At 41.9% G+C, this 21,784-nt stretch overlaps 1 protein-coding gene across 2 annotated transcripts in view; it reads right to left on the bottom strand.

Annotated features, from left to right (window-relative positions):
* EDN3 (endothelin 3) overlaps positions 1-21,784 on the bottom strand; it is a 218,243-nt gene that overhangs the window by 183,762 nt on the left and 12,697 nt on the right. For both annotated transcript variants that reach the window (XM_068264564.1, XM_068264563.1), the window contains exon 2: positions 12,715-13,021. In XM_068264564.1, coding sequence (XP_068120665.1) covers positions 12,715-13,021 — 307 coding nt within the window. The remainder of the gene's footprint in view (positions 1-12,714; positions 13,022-21,784) is intronic.

Here is a 21,784-nt window from a genome sequence, read left to right on the forward strand (position 1 = left end):
CGGCCGCCAAGTCGCCTGATGTATGGTCACCTTAAGCCTGGTACACACATGCAATTTTGCATGTAATATCAGAGCTTACCTACACAACCTGTTCATAATAGTCAGGATTTGTGGAGCCTCATACTACACCGAAGTGGTAAAATAAGCCAATCAAAATTGGATGTGTGTATAGACCCTCAAAGCCAGCTCCTGTGGGAAATGTAAAAGAAAAGATGGCATCATAATATAGCACAGATATAGGATCACATCCATACCTAAATAAAAGTGAATATACCCATCAGGACCACTTAAAGGGATCCTAAACTGAGAGGGATATGGATGTTTCCATTTAAACAATACCAGTTGCCTGGCATCCTGCTCATCTCTTTGGCTGCAGTAGTGGCTGAATAACACGCCTGAAACAAGCATGCAGCTAATCCAGTCTGACTTCAATCAGAGCACCTGATCTGTATGCTTGTTCAGGGGCTGTGGCTAAACGTATTAGAGACACAGGATCAGCAGGAGAGTCAGGCAACTGGTATTATTTTAAAAAGGAAAAATCCATATTGTTCTCAGTTTAGGTTCCCTTTAAGTGAAAAGGTTTACATTGAGGAGCCAGAGTGTAACTCGTGTAACAGCTGCAGGATAAAATGCTCAGACACAGTTTTAATATGCATTTTATAGGAGGTTATTTTAAATTGCGCTTAAAATATTTTTGTAAAAATGTTATCAAAATATCTGCATCAATCCATAGATTCCCATCAATATCCCACTACCTGCTCCCTCCTCGGCCCAGTCTGAAGTCATGCCTCACGATAGGCTAGCAGTCAGCAGAGAGGCGTGGCTTCAGATGATGAAGCTGTCAAAAACCTGAGCGGTTCTTGCCTTTTTCATGATTGCTAACTCAGTAAAGGACAAGCCCTTAAAGCGTTGTTAACATATAAGTCCGGCATAGTGGGGTCTAAACCCTCTATAACAGTAATTCTAGATTGACGGTATACCTTGAAATGAATCAGAGTACTCAGTATATGATTTTATATAAAAAAAAAAAAAAAAAAAAAAAAAAAATTGTATTTGCTTATCATACAGCATATATACAAAATATGAACAGTTCCAAGTAGTGTTTCCTTATAACAGTATTCCATCTCATCCAGGCTTTAGAGCCAAGCAATCATCAATCTTCTAAGTACATTCAAAAAAGAATATAACAGTTGTGTTAAGTAGAATAAGATCGAAAGTAGTCTCATCTGTATCAATAGCTGTGTGATATAATAGCTGTTTAAAACTTGTAGTAATCTTCTTAAAGAAATAGCATAAAAAATAGCTTCTAAAAAACTTCTTGTTAACATCTTAACAAAACTTAATGCTGAAAAATTAACAAAGTAAATCACCAGAATATTAAGCATATTACCCCTTCTCTGTCATCTCTTCAGCATCTAGAGCAGTGGTCCTCAAACTAAGGCCCGCGGGCCAAATGTGGCCCCCCGAGGCTTTTTTACCGGCCCCCCACACAAAATGTATTACTTATAGATGCAGTAAGCTAAATCTTTAAATATTGGTGGTCCACATATAGAATAGCAGTGCTGGCACCACCTATTCACATGGAAGTCAGAAAGCAGTCATTCGCTGATTTCCAATCAAATTCCACATCAGGTGACACTGCTGTCCAATTGGACTGCAGGTTGTCACCTGGGTATGCTTCACTGTCTGGCCCAAAAAGCCTTTTACATCACTTTATGTATACTCCAGCCCCTCAGCAGTCTGAAGTATGTTGACCCGGCCCGCCACCCAAAACGTTTGGGGACCCCTGATCTAGAACCACGTGTGGGAAGGTAGCTTCTGCCTCATGTGTCTTCTCAGGAGATTGTTGGGCTTCTACAAACTATGAGCTTTCAGCTTCTACTTTTATAGGGATAGGAAGCAATATGGCTGCCTAATCTGGAATGTCCCTAATTCCCAGGTTCTGATTGGCTAAAGTTTCCATGCGTCAATGCTTTATCATGTTTTGATTACCCAACTCATAATATTATTATTTATAAATTCCTTAATTATCTTATCTTGTGGGAATTAACGTCATCTGGAGTGTTTGACATTTTGTTTAAGTCATTTCTGACGCAGTTGATTAAAAATGGACGTCTCCAGCCATCTTGTCTGCTGGTTTGCCCCAGACATTGAGACTAAACAATGTCATTCATGACGCATTTCTGATAAAGTGTTCTTTGCTAATTAGTTTTTGGAATATGTCTGTACTTTCCCAGGTCAGGTTGACCCTATAACACTGTACACAGATCTGTAAGAGCCTTCAGCAATTTAAGGCTTATTGAAGCATACAGGGCTTCTAATATACTTATTTAAATATAAAGCTTATTAAATAATTCTTCTTAAAACAATCATATAAGAAATAATTGCATATTAAATCTTAATCATTTTCCATAGATTTGCCTTTCTGATGAAGAAATATAATGACTTCAATCGGCAGAGGTCACCATTTCATAACAAATAATATTAATTTTATAAGACTATTAAACCGCCAGGTGGCATCATTGAATCATCTTTAACTAATTGGGAAAACACCTTATTGTTTTATCTCTTTCATATTTTGACTTTCTCTAGCTGGGAAATTTTTCCTTGCTGGCTCTAACGGCCTTGTACAAGAACACGTTAACAACCCTCTAAAACCAAAACAATCTCACAAGAATGTTTCACAGACCCAAATCATCACTGACATAATCCAGGTTTTTTAAAATATATTTCAAAATATTATATGCTATTACATAGGGTTTAACAATAACGATTTATTTCTTTAGAAGATCCAATACTGCTGCGCTTGTATTCCACAGGTATCCAAAACGCTCGTGTAGGGAAAGAAACACAAAAGAAGGAACATAGGGTGTAACGTACAGACTGTCTCACGGTACCCCTAGTGTAACTTCACACACTACCAGAGCAAGTGAATAGGCCCCAAACGTGCCAGAAAGCAGCCTCCACCTCTCCCTATGAAGTGGCCGCTTACCCTCAAATTTCTTGCTAACAAGCATAGACCCCGGCAGCCATTGCCATCAAAAAGATTCCTAGAGCCAATGTAAAATTGAACATCGCGTAATCCAGTTTATTAAAACATTAAAACCTGCTAAGATTCTGCTTACAGTGTAAATTCTTATTGTATAGCATATCATATACAAGTACTGCACCGTAACCTCAGCGCGTCCGCCGGCCTGGTATAGAAGAGTCCTCGCTTCCTGAACGTCTATGCGTGTGTCCAAGCTCCGCCCTACGCGTTTCGTCACGGTGCGTGACTCATCAGGGGTATACAACAACAGTAACATATATGCTATACAACAAGAATTTACACTGTAAGCAGAATCTTAGCAGGTTTTAATGTTTTAATAAACTGGATTACGCGATGTTCAATTTTACATTGGCTCTAGGAATCTTTTTGATGGCAATGGCTGCCGGGGTCTATGCTTGTTAGCAAGAAATTTGAGGGTAAGCGGCCACTTCATAGGGAGAGGTGGAGGCTGCTTTCTGGCACGTTTGGGGACTATTCACTTGCTCTGGTAGTGTGTGAAGTTACACTAGGGGTGAGACAGTCTGTACGTTACACCCTATGTTCCTTCTTTATGTGTTTCTTTCCCTACATGAGCGTGTTGGAAACCTGTGGAATACAAGCGCAGCAGTATTGGATCATTTAAAGTGTGCAACGCCTACACAGAGGACACGGTTTGCAGCTCGGACTTTTAACCAAGTACTTTTTAATCGTGCGCAGCACTATCTATGAATTTGTATTTCTTTAGAAGGACTGTATTGATCATTAATATTTAGATTAATAATATCTATGTGTAATAATTAAGAAAATGTGCATTTATAATTATTGCAGTAATGTGAATTTTAAACTAGCATTCTATCTTACACATACTGTGCAGTCTAACCTTGACATTAACAAAGAATGTTTTGGCTTCTTATAACCAGTACGTCAACAATCTTCCAGCTTGCAAGTTAAAATAATCTTATAAGCTTTACAGCCTGGAATATGCTGAGATGTCACATAGCAATATATTAAAGAAGTAACCCAACTTTAAAGTTTACAATAAAATTTTGCTTAGAACATTAAAACTTAAGAACACACATACGACAGCTTTTCCTGCATAAATAAACCCGCTAGAATTCTGACAAAAGCAATCATTCTGTCCCTTGTAGACCCATGTGACTAAAGGGTGTGTGTTTCAGACTGACTGGGAGCTGGAAGTTTCTGAGTATCTCTCTGCAACCTTTTTTTGTAAAAACGCGCTCATGCGTATTTATCATTATATTAAATGTATGTAAGCAATAGCTGCTACAGCTGGAGATATAAATATACTGCACTAAAATTTGAAGAAAAATCACCTAATCTGTCAGAAGAGCTGCTAAAGGCAACAAGGATTCCCCTTATGACTTCTACTACTTGACAAGATTTGCAACAGCCATTACATAACAGAAAAACAAAACCCTTAGCTGCTGTATGGTTAGAAATAGACACGCAATAGCTGTTCGTAGCTTTGTCAGATGGAAGAGGGGGATCCCTGCCCTGAGCAGCAGACCAGCTTACACAGGAGATGTTGACCAATAATTCAAGTGGCATTTCTGAGCACTTGTGGATGAAAAGATGCAGAGATTTTACTGTTGCCATTACAAGAAATGATAGAAGAGGTGCAGAATATTCATTGTTTTGCTTCAGTGGTGGAAATTAAATCATACTAATTTCATAGGTTATGGCGAATCAAGTTTGGAAAGTCCCCTTCTCCCCCTCCCCGGTGGGCTCACTGTGAAATAAGTTGCACTTTTTTCCAGGCCGGAGCTACTTTATGTACCATCTGTGAAGCCCACAGCCAAGCAGGAACCCACCCATCCCATGGTTTCTGGACACGTCAGCCTAGACCTACAGATTGTGGGATCTTCCAGGAAAAGATATTTCAAGGTTGACCAGACAGACTGCTTGGAAAATACTCGTCTCAGACCTCTTATGTCCAGAAGCCAATCTACTACACAAGTGCCAACTTTACTTCATTTTAATGCAACTTTACGTTCAGTGACATGCAAAAATGTATGCACCTTTGAAATAGGCCAATCAAAATCTTCAGGAAATTGATTTCATTGGCTCGATTCAAAGCTTCATGAACCTTGCATGGTGGCCGCAGTTATCAGCCTGTCACTGCACTTGCCCTCAGTGTCTTCTGCCTGGCCAGCCATGCCACCCATTACCATGGCTAGCCAAAAAGAAAAACCTCCTCTTAACCCAAAGCAACATCTACACCGTACAATCCAGTGCCCAAATCAACACTATATACAGCAAAGCTCAGATGTTACCTCTATGGAGGCACACACATTCTATGGAGTCTGTATAAGCAGTCATCTCCACAACAGGCTGCCGCTCCTCAGAAATGAACGTGTTATGGGAAATCAGATGCCTCGCATTGGACAGCAGTTTGACAAGACTCAGAGAAGGCAAAGAGGCAGCTTCTGTCTTTGCCAATAATGAGACAATCTCTATAAGAAAAGAGGTAGCCAGCTACAGGTGCCCCAGTATAGGTTAGCCAGCTACAGGTGCCCCAGTATAGGTTAGCCAGCTACAGGTGCCCCAATACACGTTAGTCAGGTATAGGTGCCCCAGTATATGTAAGAGGTTTCACACAGGTGGCCACACAACACTTTTTTTCTATTTCTTTACAATTCAAGAAGCACAATCAATTTTTCCAGATTTTTGGATTTTTTGGATTGATTTTTTTTGGATTGTGGAACGAATCATCTGGGTTTCCATTAATCCTTATGGGGAAATGTGCTTTGCTGTAAGAGTGCTTTGGATTACAAGCGTGTTTCTGGTAAGAATTATGCTCGCAAACCAAGGATCCTCTACAATGAATAGTGTCTGAGAGGTGGCATTATTCAATATACATACTGTGCCTCCCCTCTGGGACCTTTGCAAATAATTTCTTTTTAACAAGCACGTGTCTGACGCCGCCAGTATGTAGTGCCACAATGCGTTCTGTGGAATATATGTATTGTAGTGGTGTGGAGGGAGTTACCAAATTACACCATAAGTGTACCGGGGCCTGAAGCTCATGTCCTTCCCACCACCAGCTTCCCACCCACACAGCCTGCTGGAGGGGTCTGGGGTCTATCCCACTATTTGCACCCTCCACACAAACTCACATTTATGGCCAATATTTTTTTCTAATAAACTGTGTGTGTGTCCTGCTTTGTGCAGCACAAAAATGGTCTGCAGAAAACCACAGTTGATTTCCACAAAAGGAAGTCTGTGTCGCCTGCCGGTGTATTTTAGGTATATGCTATGAAGTTTATCAGACAGGCAACGCTGAGATGCATTGGGTAAGATGCTCCGGCTGGTTGGCTGCATGTTTTCTTTTCGGGATACGTTGAAGGTGGTTGGGTCACGGCTCTTGGGAAATGACCGGTGTGGTTTCTCTATAAGGCTGGAGTCAAGGTGGCTGTACAGGATTACATTTTTTAAAAACCTGAACAATTTTCTGCTTGGTCAAATAAATCAGAAAAATGTAACCAATATACCATACTTATAATCGATTCCCTACACCCTACATTTGACAGAAGGTCGCGCTCGCTCTAGCGCGAGTTTCCGTGAATAAACAGAGCGGGGCTCGGTGATCACCCTGCCAGCCGTGATCATGGCTGGCAAGATGTTTAAAAAAGTTTTTCGTTTGTACAGCGCTGTATTGGGGACATCTCTGTCACTAAGCGGTCCTCTCGAGTGGCTCAAGAACTGATCCCTCTCATAGGCTGATACCTATGAGAGGGATCACTATGATTAGAACTTGGTGTTACGGGGGGGGGGGGGGGGGGCAAGAAAAGGAGACATTTATTTGGGTGGTAAGTTGTATGGCCATGCAGCACCCTGTTAAAGTTGTAAAGTGCTGAATTGTAAAAATGGCCTGGTCGCAACACTACATGGTGAATGACCTCGGGGTCACTTCCGTGTTCGCAAGCTTCCTCAACACTGCGCAGATGTTTTCCCGAGGGCCGGGCATCGTTCATCACGTGCCCGTAGCCGGGAGCGCTCTGCGCGTGTGCATGACCTCACGCAGGGCGCTCCCGGCTACGGGCACGTGATCGAGGACGCCCGGCCCCGGGGAAAGCTCCTGCCTAGTATTGAGGAAGCCTGCTAACACAGAAGTGACCCTGAGATCATTCCCCATGTAGTGTTCACAAGCGAACAGTTCGGGCCATGTCTACTGGTCACTAGGGGGTGTAAGCATGTGGTCCTCAACAGGTTAAGCAAGCAGCAAGCCAGAAAATACTAATTTTGACAGGACTTTTCCACCTACTTTTTTGGTACACTTTCAATTGCAGAATGCTAAATAATTATTTCCAACAGAAGATGAAACATCTCCAAGGAGAAAACGTACGAGAAAAAGTGATCTCACTGCTTCTGCTTGTGAGTCTCCATTATTGCTCTCTTATCACCTCTTCAAAGTAGGCGGTATTCTTCCATGCCATTACCGCCTGCTCTAATCTTTATAAATTGACATTTAGTGACATGTGTGGAGGTAATTACCGCACAAGTCCTTAATTTACCGCACTGCTCAGGAATTTCAGCTTTTCATGCTGACAGCTTTTATGAATTTACATTTTTTATGAATTTACATTTTCCTAATTGCTCGGAACAGTCAGCTGTTTTCTGCATTACCGAATGCAGTAACGCTTTATAAATCGACACCAATGTTTCAACATTGATTTAGATAACGTTTCAGTACTTTGCAATGTAAAATGTACCAAAAAGTAGGTGAAAGTACGATCAAAATTATTTTTTTTGCATCATTTTGTATGCTGGTGATTTAAATTGCATTTTATTGACATATTTGAAAAAAATCAACTATGAGAAAACTCCGGAGAAAAAGTGAATTGCATATTTCCCTCGTCCGTGTCATTTACAGTGTTGTTCATGTCATGTGTACAGCGTTGTCCGAGTCTTATGTGTACAGGGTCATCCGTGTCATGCGTACCGCGTCACATGTGTTATATGTACAGAGTCGTCATGAAGCGCTCTTACCCCTGGATTATTCAATGTGGAGTGAAGCAGCCTATACGCTTTAAACTATAGTAGTTTGAAAACTGCTGCAAACCATCATTTAAGCGAACCACCAAGGATAGACATCGATGGCAAATGCCGATCTATCTTGCCAGATCTGATTGAACCACAATCATTTATTTGCAGCTGTATATATGGATATCATTAGATAAATCAGAATGTGCAGAATCTATCCAACAAACTGACAACACTTCTGTGTGCTCCTGATGTTCCAAACTGATGGCTCACTTCATCATAAAGTCAAGAATAAATATCTCATAGTATACGTTACAAAGACAAAGTGCCGGAGGTCTCCTCTACTTTAGCCAACGCGCGCACAAACCCGATTTCGTGCACATGCTATGACGTCAGGAATTTGTGGTTCGACTCATATCAGCGGCGCTAGTTCTAAATTTACCTGAGCCATACAATTAAAAGCTCCCAGAAACGTTGTGGAATGCTTTGTCTAATGTCAATGGTAACATTAAAGTCAGACTTTGTTACCCCCGCTTATCGCATCCTAGGACTGATACGTCAAAATGGACGGATAAGCTGCTAGTGTGAAAGAGCCCTTAGGGAATTCAGTTTGCAGTGTAGTTGTCAAAAATCGTTTTTGGCCCCCACGCTGCAAATTGACTTCCATAAGGCAATTTATTGACCCGAGGAAGTGGCAGAGACCCAAGAAACGCATTGTCTTTTTTAATTGTACCTTTACCTCGTATTTATTAATGTCTTTATAATGTTTACTCAGATATTTATTTATGGGCACCTCCACCCTTCTTCAAGCCCCACATTTAAGTTTTCATTGGAGGAAAAAGGGCTTCACTGGTTGAGGCTGTGATGGAGTTAATTTCATGTTGTCTTTGCCATGAATTGTTATAACATTGTTAATAAAACAGAGCCAATAAACGGGTCCAAGTCTGATAATATTTCTCTGGTTATGTGTGTCCTTTGGTACCATCTAATCATTATGTAGAGCTCAACTGATAACCCGGTCATAAGAGTTTTCACCATTTCTCATGTTCAGGTACAGGCTATGTTTTTCGTTTGTTTCATTTATTATTTGAGTTAGAAATCAGATTTCCTTTGTTTGTTTTTTCCTTTTTATTTAACGGACTTCCGAGGTGAACTAGTATAAACCCTGTGTTACCACTCCCAATATAAACCTGTAGCAAGTCTTCACTCTGAGCAGCAACACATGATCACTGCTGCTTGGCCAGCAAGTGGATTTCCTCAGCTTTTCCACCTCCCAGTCCAACACTGAACTTGTCCAATGACAGCTGCTTATGCCTATCTGATTATCTGATGGAAATGTGACATTGTACAGGCCATACATCCAGATGAAGTACAATCCTGCAGCATCACTGGGAGTGGAACCATCAGCTCCGGTGTGATAATAAACGTGACGAACATATATACGTCCTGTGCTTGTATATTACTATAATCGATTTATATCAAGACTTTGCTTGCTACGTTTCCACTAGTGCATTGCAATGCCGTTGCTGAAAACGAGTAAACGAATTTGCATGCGGATGCAAATTTGCACGCATTTCCACATTTTTTTTTTAAGTATGTGATTTTAACCATGTCAGTGCCTGTGTGCTTTTACATTAATTTTATGCGAATATGTACGCAAATTTGCATGGAAAATTTGCATGGCGACAATGAATGCAATTTTCCTATTAATTACATTACATGCGAATCGCACACTATGCTTGTGGTGTGCAAATTCTGGTGGCTCTGCTGTGCAGATTTGTTTCTGCACAGCCCAGCGTGCAGATTTTTTGCTAGTGGAAACAGGCCCATTGACTGGTATTGGTTATGTGAATCTACATGCAGAAAATGCATGCTAATTTGCGCTAGTGGAAACAGGCCCTGTGTCAAAGTTTCATATGAACCAAAAAAAAAAAAAAAAAAAAAAAAAAAAAAAACACACACACAACAACAACAACAACAACAACAACAAAAAAAACCTTTCCTTGCTTCACAATGTGCTTGCAAGTTACCTGCATCGGCCCTCGAAAGCTAGAAGGAAAAGTCATAATTAGTCAGCAATAAAGAGACCTCAGATACACTATTGCTTAAATGGGACTATACCCCCCAGAATTCAAGAATGAATAAATGGTGTTATAACATGGCGTGATTGAGGCTGTACATAGCAGCTCCTCCTCATGCGTGACCTGCCAGCAGCTCACAGGTTTTGGAAAGAGATAGAGCGAGAGGTAAATGATAAATATCCCCATCTCTCCCTGGTCAGCTTCTCTAGCACATGCGAGGTCCAGCACCTCCAAACCAGTTCAGAAATGTACAGTTTTTCAAGCCAACACAACCATAACTCGCTCCTGGGAGACAGATTATTAGCCAACTAAATTCTGACACGATAAAGGACAGCTTGTCAGCGTCACAGAAAAGACACTGGAGAAATCTGTCCAAATCTAGAATTAATCGACATAGCATTTTACTCCAGCGTTCTGTTAAGGTGGCCATTAACAGTCCAATATCTTCCTTTAGATGTGATCGTTGGATCAGATTTGCGGGATCATAAGTAATCGGAAGGTAGTCATCGATTGTTCCCATAAATGGGTAGATTATGGCACCTCCTCACTTCAAATATAAACATAAAATCCAGCAATGCAATTGACAAAGCCCTGTATTCCAACGCACCATAGAATCGTTTCACATCAACTTTCTCCACATACTGTACGGTTTTGTGTACAACTCTGAGGAAAATATTGTACCATTAATGGCCACCTTTAGACGCTACCCAGATTATTCATAAAATCATCACAGATACAATATAATATCACATCTGCTGGAAGGAAAGTTTGTTTCAACCTATTTTACCTTAAAAATCGCCAGAGATGTGAATAACTGTAACATACGTGTAAATTTAACTATTTGCATCTGATTGTCAATCTTATCTCTGTGCATAAAGACGACAGGAAAAGCATGACCAGACAATGAAAGCGACTTCGACAAGTAATTCTATATACAATGCCGTTATAAATAATCCAAAGACATACATGGCATTACATAAATGCTACAAAGGGCTTGGACAGGCATCTGTTAGCAAATGTTGCCAAGTTATACAGGAGATTATACATTATATATAGAATCTACCATGATAGGACATGAATAAAAAAAGGTAATAGTTCTAATTAAAAGCAATTTAAAAAGTAATTAAATCATTCCGGTATTCGTCTCTTGTAATAATATGCCAGGAGATCTCGGCAACACAAGAGACACGACACACAGCAAGCTATAACCGCCCAGTATCAGCCAGGAAATCTCGGCAACACAAGAGACACACGGCACCGCGCAAGCTATAACCAGCCAACATCAGCCAGGAGATCTCGGCAACACGAGACACACAGCACCGCACAAGCTATAACCAGCCAACATCAGCCAGGAGATCTCGGCAACACGAGACACACAGCACCGCACAAGCTATAACCAGCCAACATCAGCCAGGAGATCTCGGCAACACGAGACACACAGCACCGCACAAGCTATAACTGGCCAACATCAGGAAGGAGATCTTTGTAACACAAGAGACACATGGCACCGCACAAGCTATAACCAGCCAATATCAGCCAGGAGATCTCAGGAACACAAGAGACACAGGGCACAGAGCAAGCTAAAAAAAACTGGCCAATATCAGCTAGGAAACCTCGGCTTACACAAGAGACACATGGCACCGCACAAGCTATAACCAGCCAATATCAGCCAGGAGATCTCAGTAACACAAGAGACACACGGCACAGCACAAGCTATAACGGGCCAATATCAGCCAGGCGATCTCGGCAACAAGAGACACATGGCACCGCACAAGCTATAACCAGCCAATATCAGCCAGGAGATCTCAGTAACACAAGAGACACACGGCACAGCACAGCACAAGCTATAACGGGCCAATATCAGCCAGGCGATCTCGGCAACACAAGAAACACAGGGCACAGAGCAAGCTAAAAAACTGGCCAATATCAGCTAGGAGACCTCGGCTTACACAAGAGACACATGGTTGGTTATAGCTTGCGCTGTGCCAATATCAGCCAGGAGATCTCGGCTTACACAAGAGACACATGGCACAGCGCAAGCTATAACCAGCCAATATCAGCTAGGAGATCTCGGCAACACATGACACATCGCAAGCTATAACTGGCTAATATCAGTCAGGAGATCTTGGAAACATACGGCACATCACAAGTTATAACCGGCCAATATCAGCCAGCTGCCCAGACTTCCAAGAACAAGACAACCGATTGCCAAATATGTGGACAGCAACCTAAATTCAGGGACAATTAAAAAAAAAACGAGATAGTCAATGAGATGCAAATGTCTCCGGCATGCATGCAAATTTAATGTAAAATGGAACTGGGCCAATCCCAAATCCACCGGAAGTGCATTTGGTGCATTTACAATCTGCAATAAATGTGCATCTCACCGAGCACCTCTGCTACAAAGCCTGTTGATCTCAGTATAAGAAGCACAACTTGGAAGGAAGCCACAGAAGTTGATGAAGATATCATGACAGCTGAGCATTATATATACACATTCCTGGCCTCACAGCACTAAAAGGTGATATAGACAAAAGCCCTCCGGGGCATAACTTGTCCCAGTCACACAGAGACGAGAAGAGGAGATGTACCTTTACTTACTCAGGCGTATTGATCCATATGATGTCCAGGTGACAGTAGTAGACACATTCCTTGTCTCGGTAGGTGTAGCAGGTGCAACGCCTCTCCCTCCTATGTGCACCCCCCGAATCTGGCTCCAAGTGGAAGCTCGGGCTCATCTGGTCATATCCAGGTATTGGGGTCCCCTGGGGTCCAGGGGATGTAGATGCAGACTGTAGATAGATGGATGCAGATTTCTCCTCTGCCCTGCCAGTTTTCTTTGCCCCCTCCTTGAACTGAGGGCTCAACTTAATGCCAGGAACTTGCGGGAGAAGAGCAAGCATGAAACCTAAAACCGAAAGAGGGAAAGTTGGTGGGTAAGAGCAGCGATTGGATGCCAACATTGTAGCCAAAAGGTGGCAACTAGACCTTTTCTAGGGTCCATTACAGGACAGGCACCCTACAGCCTTCAAAAAGGTCTCCCCGATAGTACTGATGGACTCCTAGAATTCTAAATCACACAGAACTGGGTCACTACTTACCAATATGCAAAAACAATAACATTGCACGTTTCAAAAACAATAACATTTTAAAAACATGAATGTTCTAATGCTGAAAACTAGATTTATCAGGCGCAAAAAAGCAGAAATTTGGGCACCATATTGACTATATTTGCATTAGCGCCTGCAGGGCCGCCCAAGTCGACCATTAGCCGTGGCCCCCAAATTTCCTGCTACAATCCCTTTCATACAAGTCGCTGGTGGGCAAAGTGGCATACGTATGTAAGAAGAATCTTACTACATGAACAGCTGAGTGGTCTGGCTTACATCCACCCAAAATCAAATATCTGATCTGAGCAGAGCACTTTAAATAAAACGGTTTCCCTGCATAGCAAGCAATGGGGGATACAGGTTAAATGATCATAAGTCACTAGATTGCTATCACTCTCTGATCACTGTCAGAGCTGGAAAGCACAGTTTATCTTGCACAATGCAGTCACACACCCATATGGGAATCTGAACGCTGGCATGGACGGGTGACTACCAGAAGAGATTACAGATTAGCTATGGCTGTCAGCAGCTTGGCAGCCTTATTCCCCAGCAGAGTCTGCAGCTTTGCCAACACCGCTGGCCATGTTTCTTAACAGCTAGATCAGATTTACTCACAATCCTCCCTGAGAACACGTTATCTACACATCACACCTGCACAGCACTCACACAATCCTACAACTACACAGAAGCCTCATGCCTATATACAAATGTGCTTAAAGGGAACACGAGGTGAGAGGGATATGGAGGCTGACATGTTTATTTCCTTATAAATAATGCACATTGCCTGGCTGTCCTGCTGCTGAATGCTTTAAAAAGGACAACCAAGGTGACATGTGACATGAGATAGACATGTGTTTGTATAGTGCCTAGCACACAAATAACTAGGCGGTGTTCCTTTTTTTCCTTTCTGTGCCAGAATTAGTTAAATATCAGGTATGCAAGTAACCCTCACTGATAAGTAATTACAGCCATAAAAACAATTTCCTGTCAGTAAATGGGTTCTGAGAGCAGGAAAGAGAAAAATGGTCAATAATTCATAGATTTGAGCTCTGGCATACTTCAATGAATGAGTCATTGAGCAGAGACAATGCAACCTAAAAAAAAAAAAAAATAATAATAATAATGAATGCAGATAAGAGGACTATGACAAATCTGACAAGATTAGCTGCATGCTTGTTTCAGCTGTGTGATTCAGATGCTAGAAGATCAGAAAGATCAGCAAGACAGCCAGGCAACTGGTATTGTTTAAAAGGAAATAAATATGGCAGCCTCCATAGGTCCCACACCTCGGGTACCTTTTAATGTCAAATTATAGTCAGTTAGTATTCCCTTCTGTGCTAACAGATTTCACACATCTGGCTACCAATACTGGGGGTCCCATCTGGATAGCAATACAGGGGGGAGAGCTACATACAGTAGCAAGAAAAAGTATGTGAACCCTTTGGAATTATATGGATTTCTTCACAAACTGGTCATAAAATGTGATCGGATCATCCAAGTCACAATAGACAAACACAGTCTGCTTAACTAATACTAATAGTTTTATTGAACACACCATGCAAACATTCACAGTGCAGGTGAAAAAGGTATGTGAACCCTTGGATTTACTAACTGCTTGAACCTCCTTTGGCAGCAATAACTTCAACCAAGAGTTTCCTGTAGTTGCAGATCAGATGTGCACAACGGTCAGGAGTAATCCTTGACCACTCCGCTTTACAGAACGGTTTCAGTTCAGCAATAGTCTTGGGATATCTGGTGTAAATCACTTTCTTGAGGTCATGCCACAGCATCTCAATCTGTTTGAAGTCAGGACTGCAACTCGGCCACTCCAGAAGGCGTAGTTTTTTCTGTTTAAGCAATTCTTTTGTCTATTTACTTCTATGCTTTAGGTCATTGTCCTGTTGCAACACCCATCTTCTTCTGAGCTTCAGCTGGTCGACAGATGGCCTTAAAGTGTACAAGAGCTATTCTAAATAAAACGATTTATACATACTTGGGGCTTCCTCCAGCCCCATATGCATGGATCGCTCCCACGCCGCCATCCTCAGCCTTCTCGCAGCTCCGATACCGGGTCCCCGCACTTCCATCAGTCGGAGCCAGTCTGACATAAGTGAAGTGCGCTGTTGGCGTATCTCTCCAGCAGCTGCTGAGGGCGCACTTCTCCTGCGTAGACTGGCCCGAATGAAAGAAGTGCGGGGACCCAGTATCAGAGCTGCAAGAAGGCTGAGGACGCGGGCGTGGGAACGATCCGTGCGTATGGGGCTGGAGGAAGCCCCAGGTATGTACAAATAGTTTTATTTAGAACAGCTCTGGTTTCCTTTAAGACCAATTTGTGAAGAAATCCATATACTGCCGAAGGGTTTACATACTTTTTCTTGCTACTGTATGCATACCCAATACTGGGAACTCCACTGGCTACTCATACGGGGCTACCCCTGGCTAACTAATACTTGGAGCTGTCCAATCAGGGGGAGGGGGGGGGGGGGAACCTATGGATAACGCATCACAACAGCATGCTCGGGGAATGGCTCAGATTGATGACTTTACACCCTCATCTTGGACCCCTGTAGCATAGAAACTGCACAGAACTCCCCTCAAGTATCACAAGATAGACCTTAAGTACCGTATATGTCCCATCACATTTTCAGATTATGGCTGTACCATGCATCTCGCCTAGATACCAACACTACAAATAAATATATTTAACAGTTTTTTTTTTTGTTTTGTTTTTTTCCGCAGAAAATCTGCCTCACAGAAGTCAAACTGTATTAAGTTCCTTCACTAATTTCTTTCACTTTAATTTTACACGTTCCGTGGTTTGAAATTCTTTTGTTTTGAATAAATGATTCATACAGATTTATAAAAAAGGTATTCATACAGATTTATAAGGTACTTGTTCAGAAACAGAACAAGTAAGTGTATTATACAAGTCTGCACCTATCAAAATGCAAACAAAAACACACAATGTTCCTCAACATTCTGCCAAGAAGGGGTACCAACAGAGGAACAAGGCACAGAGCCTTCCAAACACTGTGCTGTGTTGCTTGGAGAGTTGGCCTTGTTGAGGGTCTGGCTGGAGATCAGTGAGACCAGAAGCTCGGAGACCCCCTTAATCTGTCAGTAGCTGGAATGCATGACTGTGCACGAGTCCTTGTGCAACACATGAATAAGAAAAAGAACTGTGCCCAAAAAAGTGGGAACAAGTCAATAAAGCTCAGAAAATTGCTAAATCTGAGTCCTGGCCACAAGACGTCTGAGGACATAGAGAAGCAATGCTCCCGTCTATCAGGTGAGGGACATAGACTGGTAGGAGACAGAAGTGTATTTAGAGAGAACAGTGCCTATGACAAACATTGAAATTCTCCTCCAGGGATGAGGGGGGGTCACCTCTAAATTAACCAACTTGTCCTCCCAGAAAATGTAACCAGGCAGCAGAATGTCATCTAAAAAACTAGTATCTGTATGGAGAACACAAGGAGCTCGATTCACTAAAGGATGCTAAGTGTTAGCACGGCAGTGAAAAGCCGCTTTGCACGTGCAAACTACTTAGCACCCAAGTTAGCACGTGCAAAGCCTTTACACTCGAGTTAGCACGTGCAAAGCCTTTACACGTGATAACTGAGTTATCACGCTTTAGTGAATCGAGCCCAAGGAACGCAATAGAGCAGTGCCCCCAGTATGTGGCACCTATGGCACATGCCAGGCCTGCACCCCTGTAGATACAGTGGGTTGCAAAAGTATTCCGCCCCCTTGACGTTTTCCACATTTTGTCATATTACTGCCACAAACATGAATCAATTTTATTGGAATTCCACGTGAAAGACCAACACAAAGTGGTGTACTGACAGTGTGGAGGAGAAAGCGGGTTGGCACTACTGTGAGAGCGGGCGTCCTGCGGGGATCCTTCACTTATCCCACTTCCAGCTAAGCGTGCTCTGGTGTAGAGGCATATACAGAGTGGCAGAGGAGGCAGAACACAAAAGATACCGGCACTGCTGAAAGCTGTGTTTAATAAATATTGTTGATTGTAGTACAAAAAGCGTGCAGTAAAAAAAAGTCACTATCGCTATAGTATCAGATTAAGATGCATGAATCAAGTGGGATACCTTGTGGTGCGGTGGGTGCCGGGTGGTATTAAGCCTGACGGCCGTTTCGCGCACGTCTGCGCATCTACGTAGATGCGCAGACGTGCGCGAAACAGCCGTCAGGCTTAAAGGGACACTTAAGTCAAACAATAAAAATGAGTTTTACTCACCTGGGGCTTACAATAGCCCCCTGCAGCTGTCCGGTGCTCTCGCCATCTCCCTCTGATCCTCCTGGCCCCGCCGGCAGCCACTTCCTGTTTCGGTGACAGAAGCTGACAGGCTGGGGACGTAAGGGATTCTTCGCATTCCTGGCCACAATAGCGCCATCTATGCTACTATAGCATATATCATATACCATATAGCAGCATAGAGGGTGCTAATGTGTCCGGGAACGCGAAGAATTACTCGCGTCCCCAGCCTGTCAGCTCCTGTCACCGAAACAGGAAGTGGCTGCCGGCGGGGCCAGGAGGATCGGAGGGAGACGGCGAGGGCACCGGACAGCTGCAGGGGGCTATTGGAAGCCCTAGGTGAGTAAAACTCATTTTTATTGTTTGACTTAAGTGTCCCTTTAATACCCGGCACCCACCGCACCACAAGGTATCCCACTTGATTCATGCATCTTAATCTTATACTATAGCGATAGTGACTTGTTTTACTGCACGCTTTTTGTACTACAATCAACAATATTTATTAAACACAGCTTTCAGCAGTGCCGGTATCTTTTGTGTTCTGCCTCCTCTGCCACAAAGCTGTGTACACATGAGAAGAAGTGGAACGAAAATAATACATGATTCCAAACATTTTTTACAAATAAATAACTGCAAAGTGGTGTGTGCATAATTATTCGGCCCCCTTTGGTATGAGTGCAGTCAGTTGCCTATAGACATTGCCTGATTAGTGCTAGTGACTAAATAGAGTGTACCTGTGTGTAATCTAATGTCAGTACAAATACAGCTGCTCTGTGACGGCCTCAGGGGTTGTCTGAGGGCTGGAACCCACAGGAGCGCTTTTGGCAGCGTTTTGGCAGCACTGCGATACGCTAGCAGTTTGCCAAAACGCTGGGCTAATGTTAATGGATGGGGCAACTTCCACAGGAGCGTTTGCGTTTCTCAGAAACGCAAAAGCAGGACATGCAGCATTTTGGGAGCGTTAGCGCTTCAATGTAAAGTATTGAACCGCTAGCGGAAACGCTCAGCAAAACCTAAACTGAGCGGTTTTGCTAGCGTTTTGCGGTTTAGCACACTGTAACAAAATTAAAAATAATTCACAGGACCAATCAGGATAAAAACGCAAAACGCTGGGCACCCGCTGGGGAAAAAAATACAATGTTGCAAAACACGACCCAAAACGCGCATGAATCCGCTTGCAAACCGCTCAGACAAAACGCTAGCGGTTGCGTTTTGCGTTTGCGGTTTTCAGTGGGTTCCAGGCCTAAGAGAATATTGGGAGCAACAACACCGTGAAGTCCAAAGAACACACAAGACAGGTCAGGGATCAAGTTATTGAGAAATTTAAAGCAGGCTTAGGCTACAAAAAGATTTCCAAAGCCTTGAACATCCCACGGAGCACTGTTCAAGCGATCATTCAGAAATGGAAGGAGTATGGCACAACTGTAAACCTGCCAAGACAAGGCCATCATCCACCTAAACTCACAGGCCGAACAAGGAGAGCGCTGATCAGAAATGCAGTCAAGAGGCCCATGGTGACTGGATGAGCTGCAGAGATCTACAGCTCAGGTGGGAGACTCTGTTAATATGACAACTATTAGTCATGCACTGTACAAAGTTGGCCTTTATGGAAGATTGGCAAGAAGAAAGACATTGTGAGCAGAAAGCATAAGAAGTCCCGTTTGCAGTTTGCCACAAGCCATGTGGGGGACACAGCAAACATGTGGAAGAAGGTGCTCTGGTCAGTTGAGACCAAAACTGAACTTTTTGGCCAAAATGCAAAAAACGCTATGTGTGGCGGAAAACTAACTCTGTACATCACTCTGAGCACACCATCCCCACTGTCAAATATAGTGGTGGCAGAATCATGCTCTGGGGGTGCTTCTCTTCAGCAGGGACAGGGAAGCTGGTCAGAGTTGATGGGAAGATGGATGGAGCCAAATACAGGGCAAACTTGGAAGAAAACCTCTTGGAGACTGCAAAAGACTTGAGACTGGGACGGAGGTTCACCTTCCAGCAGGACAATGACCCTAAACATAAAGCCAGGGCAACAATGGAATGGTTTAAAACAAAACATATCTATGTGTTAGAATGGCCCAGTCAAAGTCCAGATCTAAATCCAATCGAGAATCTGTGGCAAGATCTGAAAACTGCTGTTCACAAATGCTGTCCATCTAATCTGACTGAGCTGGAGCTGTTTTGCAAAGAAAAATGGGCAAGGATTTCAGTCTCTAGATGTGCAAAGCTGGTAGAGACATACCCTAAAAGACTGGCAGCTGTAATTGCAGCAAAAGGTGGTTCTACAAAGTATTGACTCAGGGGGGCGAATAATTACGCACACCCCACTTTGCAGTTATTTGTAAAAAAAATATGTTTGGAATGATGTATGATTTTGATCCACTTCTCACATGTACACCACTTTGTATTGGTCTTTCACGTGGAATTCCAATAAAATTGATTCATGTTTGTGGCAGTAATGTGACAAAATGTGGAAAACTTCAAGGGGGCCGAATACTTTTGCAACCCACTGTACGCCTCTTGGTAGGAGAGGTCTAAAAGGTAATTCAGATTGTATGCAAAGAACCACACTAGCCACAGTGCAAGAAGAGCATGCATTTTCTGCATTTTGCGCTTCTGCACTTTTAGGCATGTTTGTCATGCATTTTTAGTGCGTTTGCATTTTTTCAATGGAGAATACAGTATAATTTAATAAGAAAAAGCAACAAAAATGCATGTAAAAAACACAATCATCAGCATCTCCATTGAAATACATGGTGTACATTTTACAAGCGTTTGAGAAACATGCAACAAGTTGTAAAATGCAGATATATGCCCAAAGACTTTTTTTTGCGCAGAATAAAAGCTTTTTCCGCAACGCCAGCTATTCTGCCTAGTGTGCTCCCACCCTCCATCTTAACTGGTCTGCTGCTTCTTCCACTGCTTACAATGCAATTGTGGAGTGGAACAAAATCTGAATTTTATGAAACCACCGACTCTTGGTACCCAAAATTGCTCCGACTCCACAGCCCTGCTCTCCAGGGATCATGGCTTTCTTCTCTACAGAAAGAGGGATATTCCCCCAACCAACCACATCAATGCCGTTAGAAACTGAAACCCAAAACAGCATGGACCATACAAGCTTACTACTTCCAAGTCGTACTATAAAATTGGCAAATGCATTTTTGGATCCACTACCAGAACGACCATCTGATAGATAGCACTCTGATCAAAGCCGATTAGATCTGTTAGACCTAATGCCTGCCCACACACTGCTGACCAATTTCCAACAGATTTCAGCAACACACACTATACATACACACACACACACTTGGGGAGGAGCAGGACACCAGCTGGGGGGTCTGCCAGTCGCCCCAATATTGAACGCCATTACCACTACTGCGCACCGGTTCAAGGTTTTACAGAATTTCTGATCAATTTAGACCGATTTCAAATTCTGCGGCACCAATTTGATAAAATGATCAGATCGACGGGTCAATCGGCTTACATACATATACGCATATGGCTAGTGGACAAAAAGGGTGCACCCATAGACTGCAATGCAAATATCGACTATTGGGCGCCAGAGGAAATTTCAGCGCCCGAGAAATAGCGGTTGCAGGGATCATGTTAAAAGTTTTCGTTTACAGAATAAGGTTCATTACAAATATCGTTTACAAATTCATTTTTACTTTCAGTTTAACTTATTTTATAGTATTCAAATTTCACTTTCAGGAGTGTAATAAGTACATTTTCATTTTTATAAGTATAATGATTAAATATCGTTTTCAAGCTTATTGTATTACAAATATATATCGTTTTTGGTATTAACCTGGTTTTCAGAATTATAATGCGTAAATTATAGTTTTCAGATTTATTATCTTACTAATATAATTGCTTTTAATATTACTGTTATTTTAAGATTTTTAATGTGTACATGATTGTAAGGCTATTTATTCTGTTATAAGTTTATAACGTTTTCTATTTAAAAATATTTTTAATACGTATGTGATTGTAAAGCTATTTATGCCATTACAAATATATAACTTATTATTTATAATATTTTAAATGATTACGTGATTGTAAGGCTATTTATTGTATTAAAAAAAATATATATATATATATATATATATATATATATATATATATATATATATATATATATATATATATATATATATATATATATATATATATATATATATATATATATATATATATATATATATATATATATATATATATATATATATATATATATATATATATATATATATATATATATATATATATTCCATTTGTGTTATTTGTA

The sequence above is a fragment of the Hyperolius riggenbachi genome, chromosome 12 (assembly GCF_040937935.1).
Source record: "Hyperolius riggenbachi isolate aHypRig1 chromosome 12, aHypRig1.pri, whole genome shotgun sequence".
Classification (NCBI taxonomy): Eukaryota; Metazoa; Chordata; class Amphibia; order Anura; family Hyperoliidae; genus Hyperolius; species Hyperolius riggenbachi.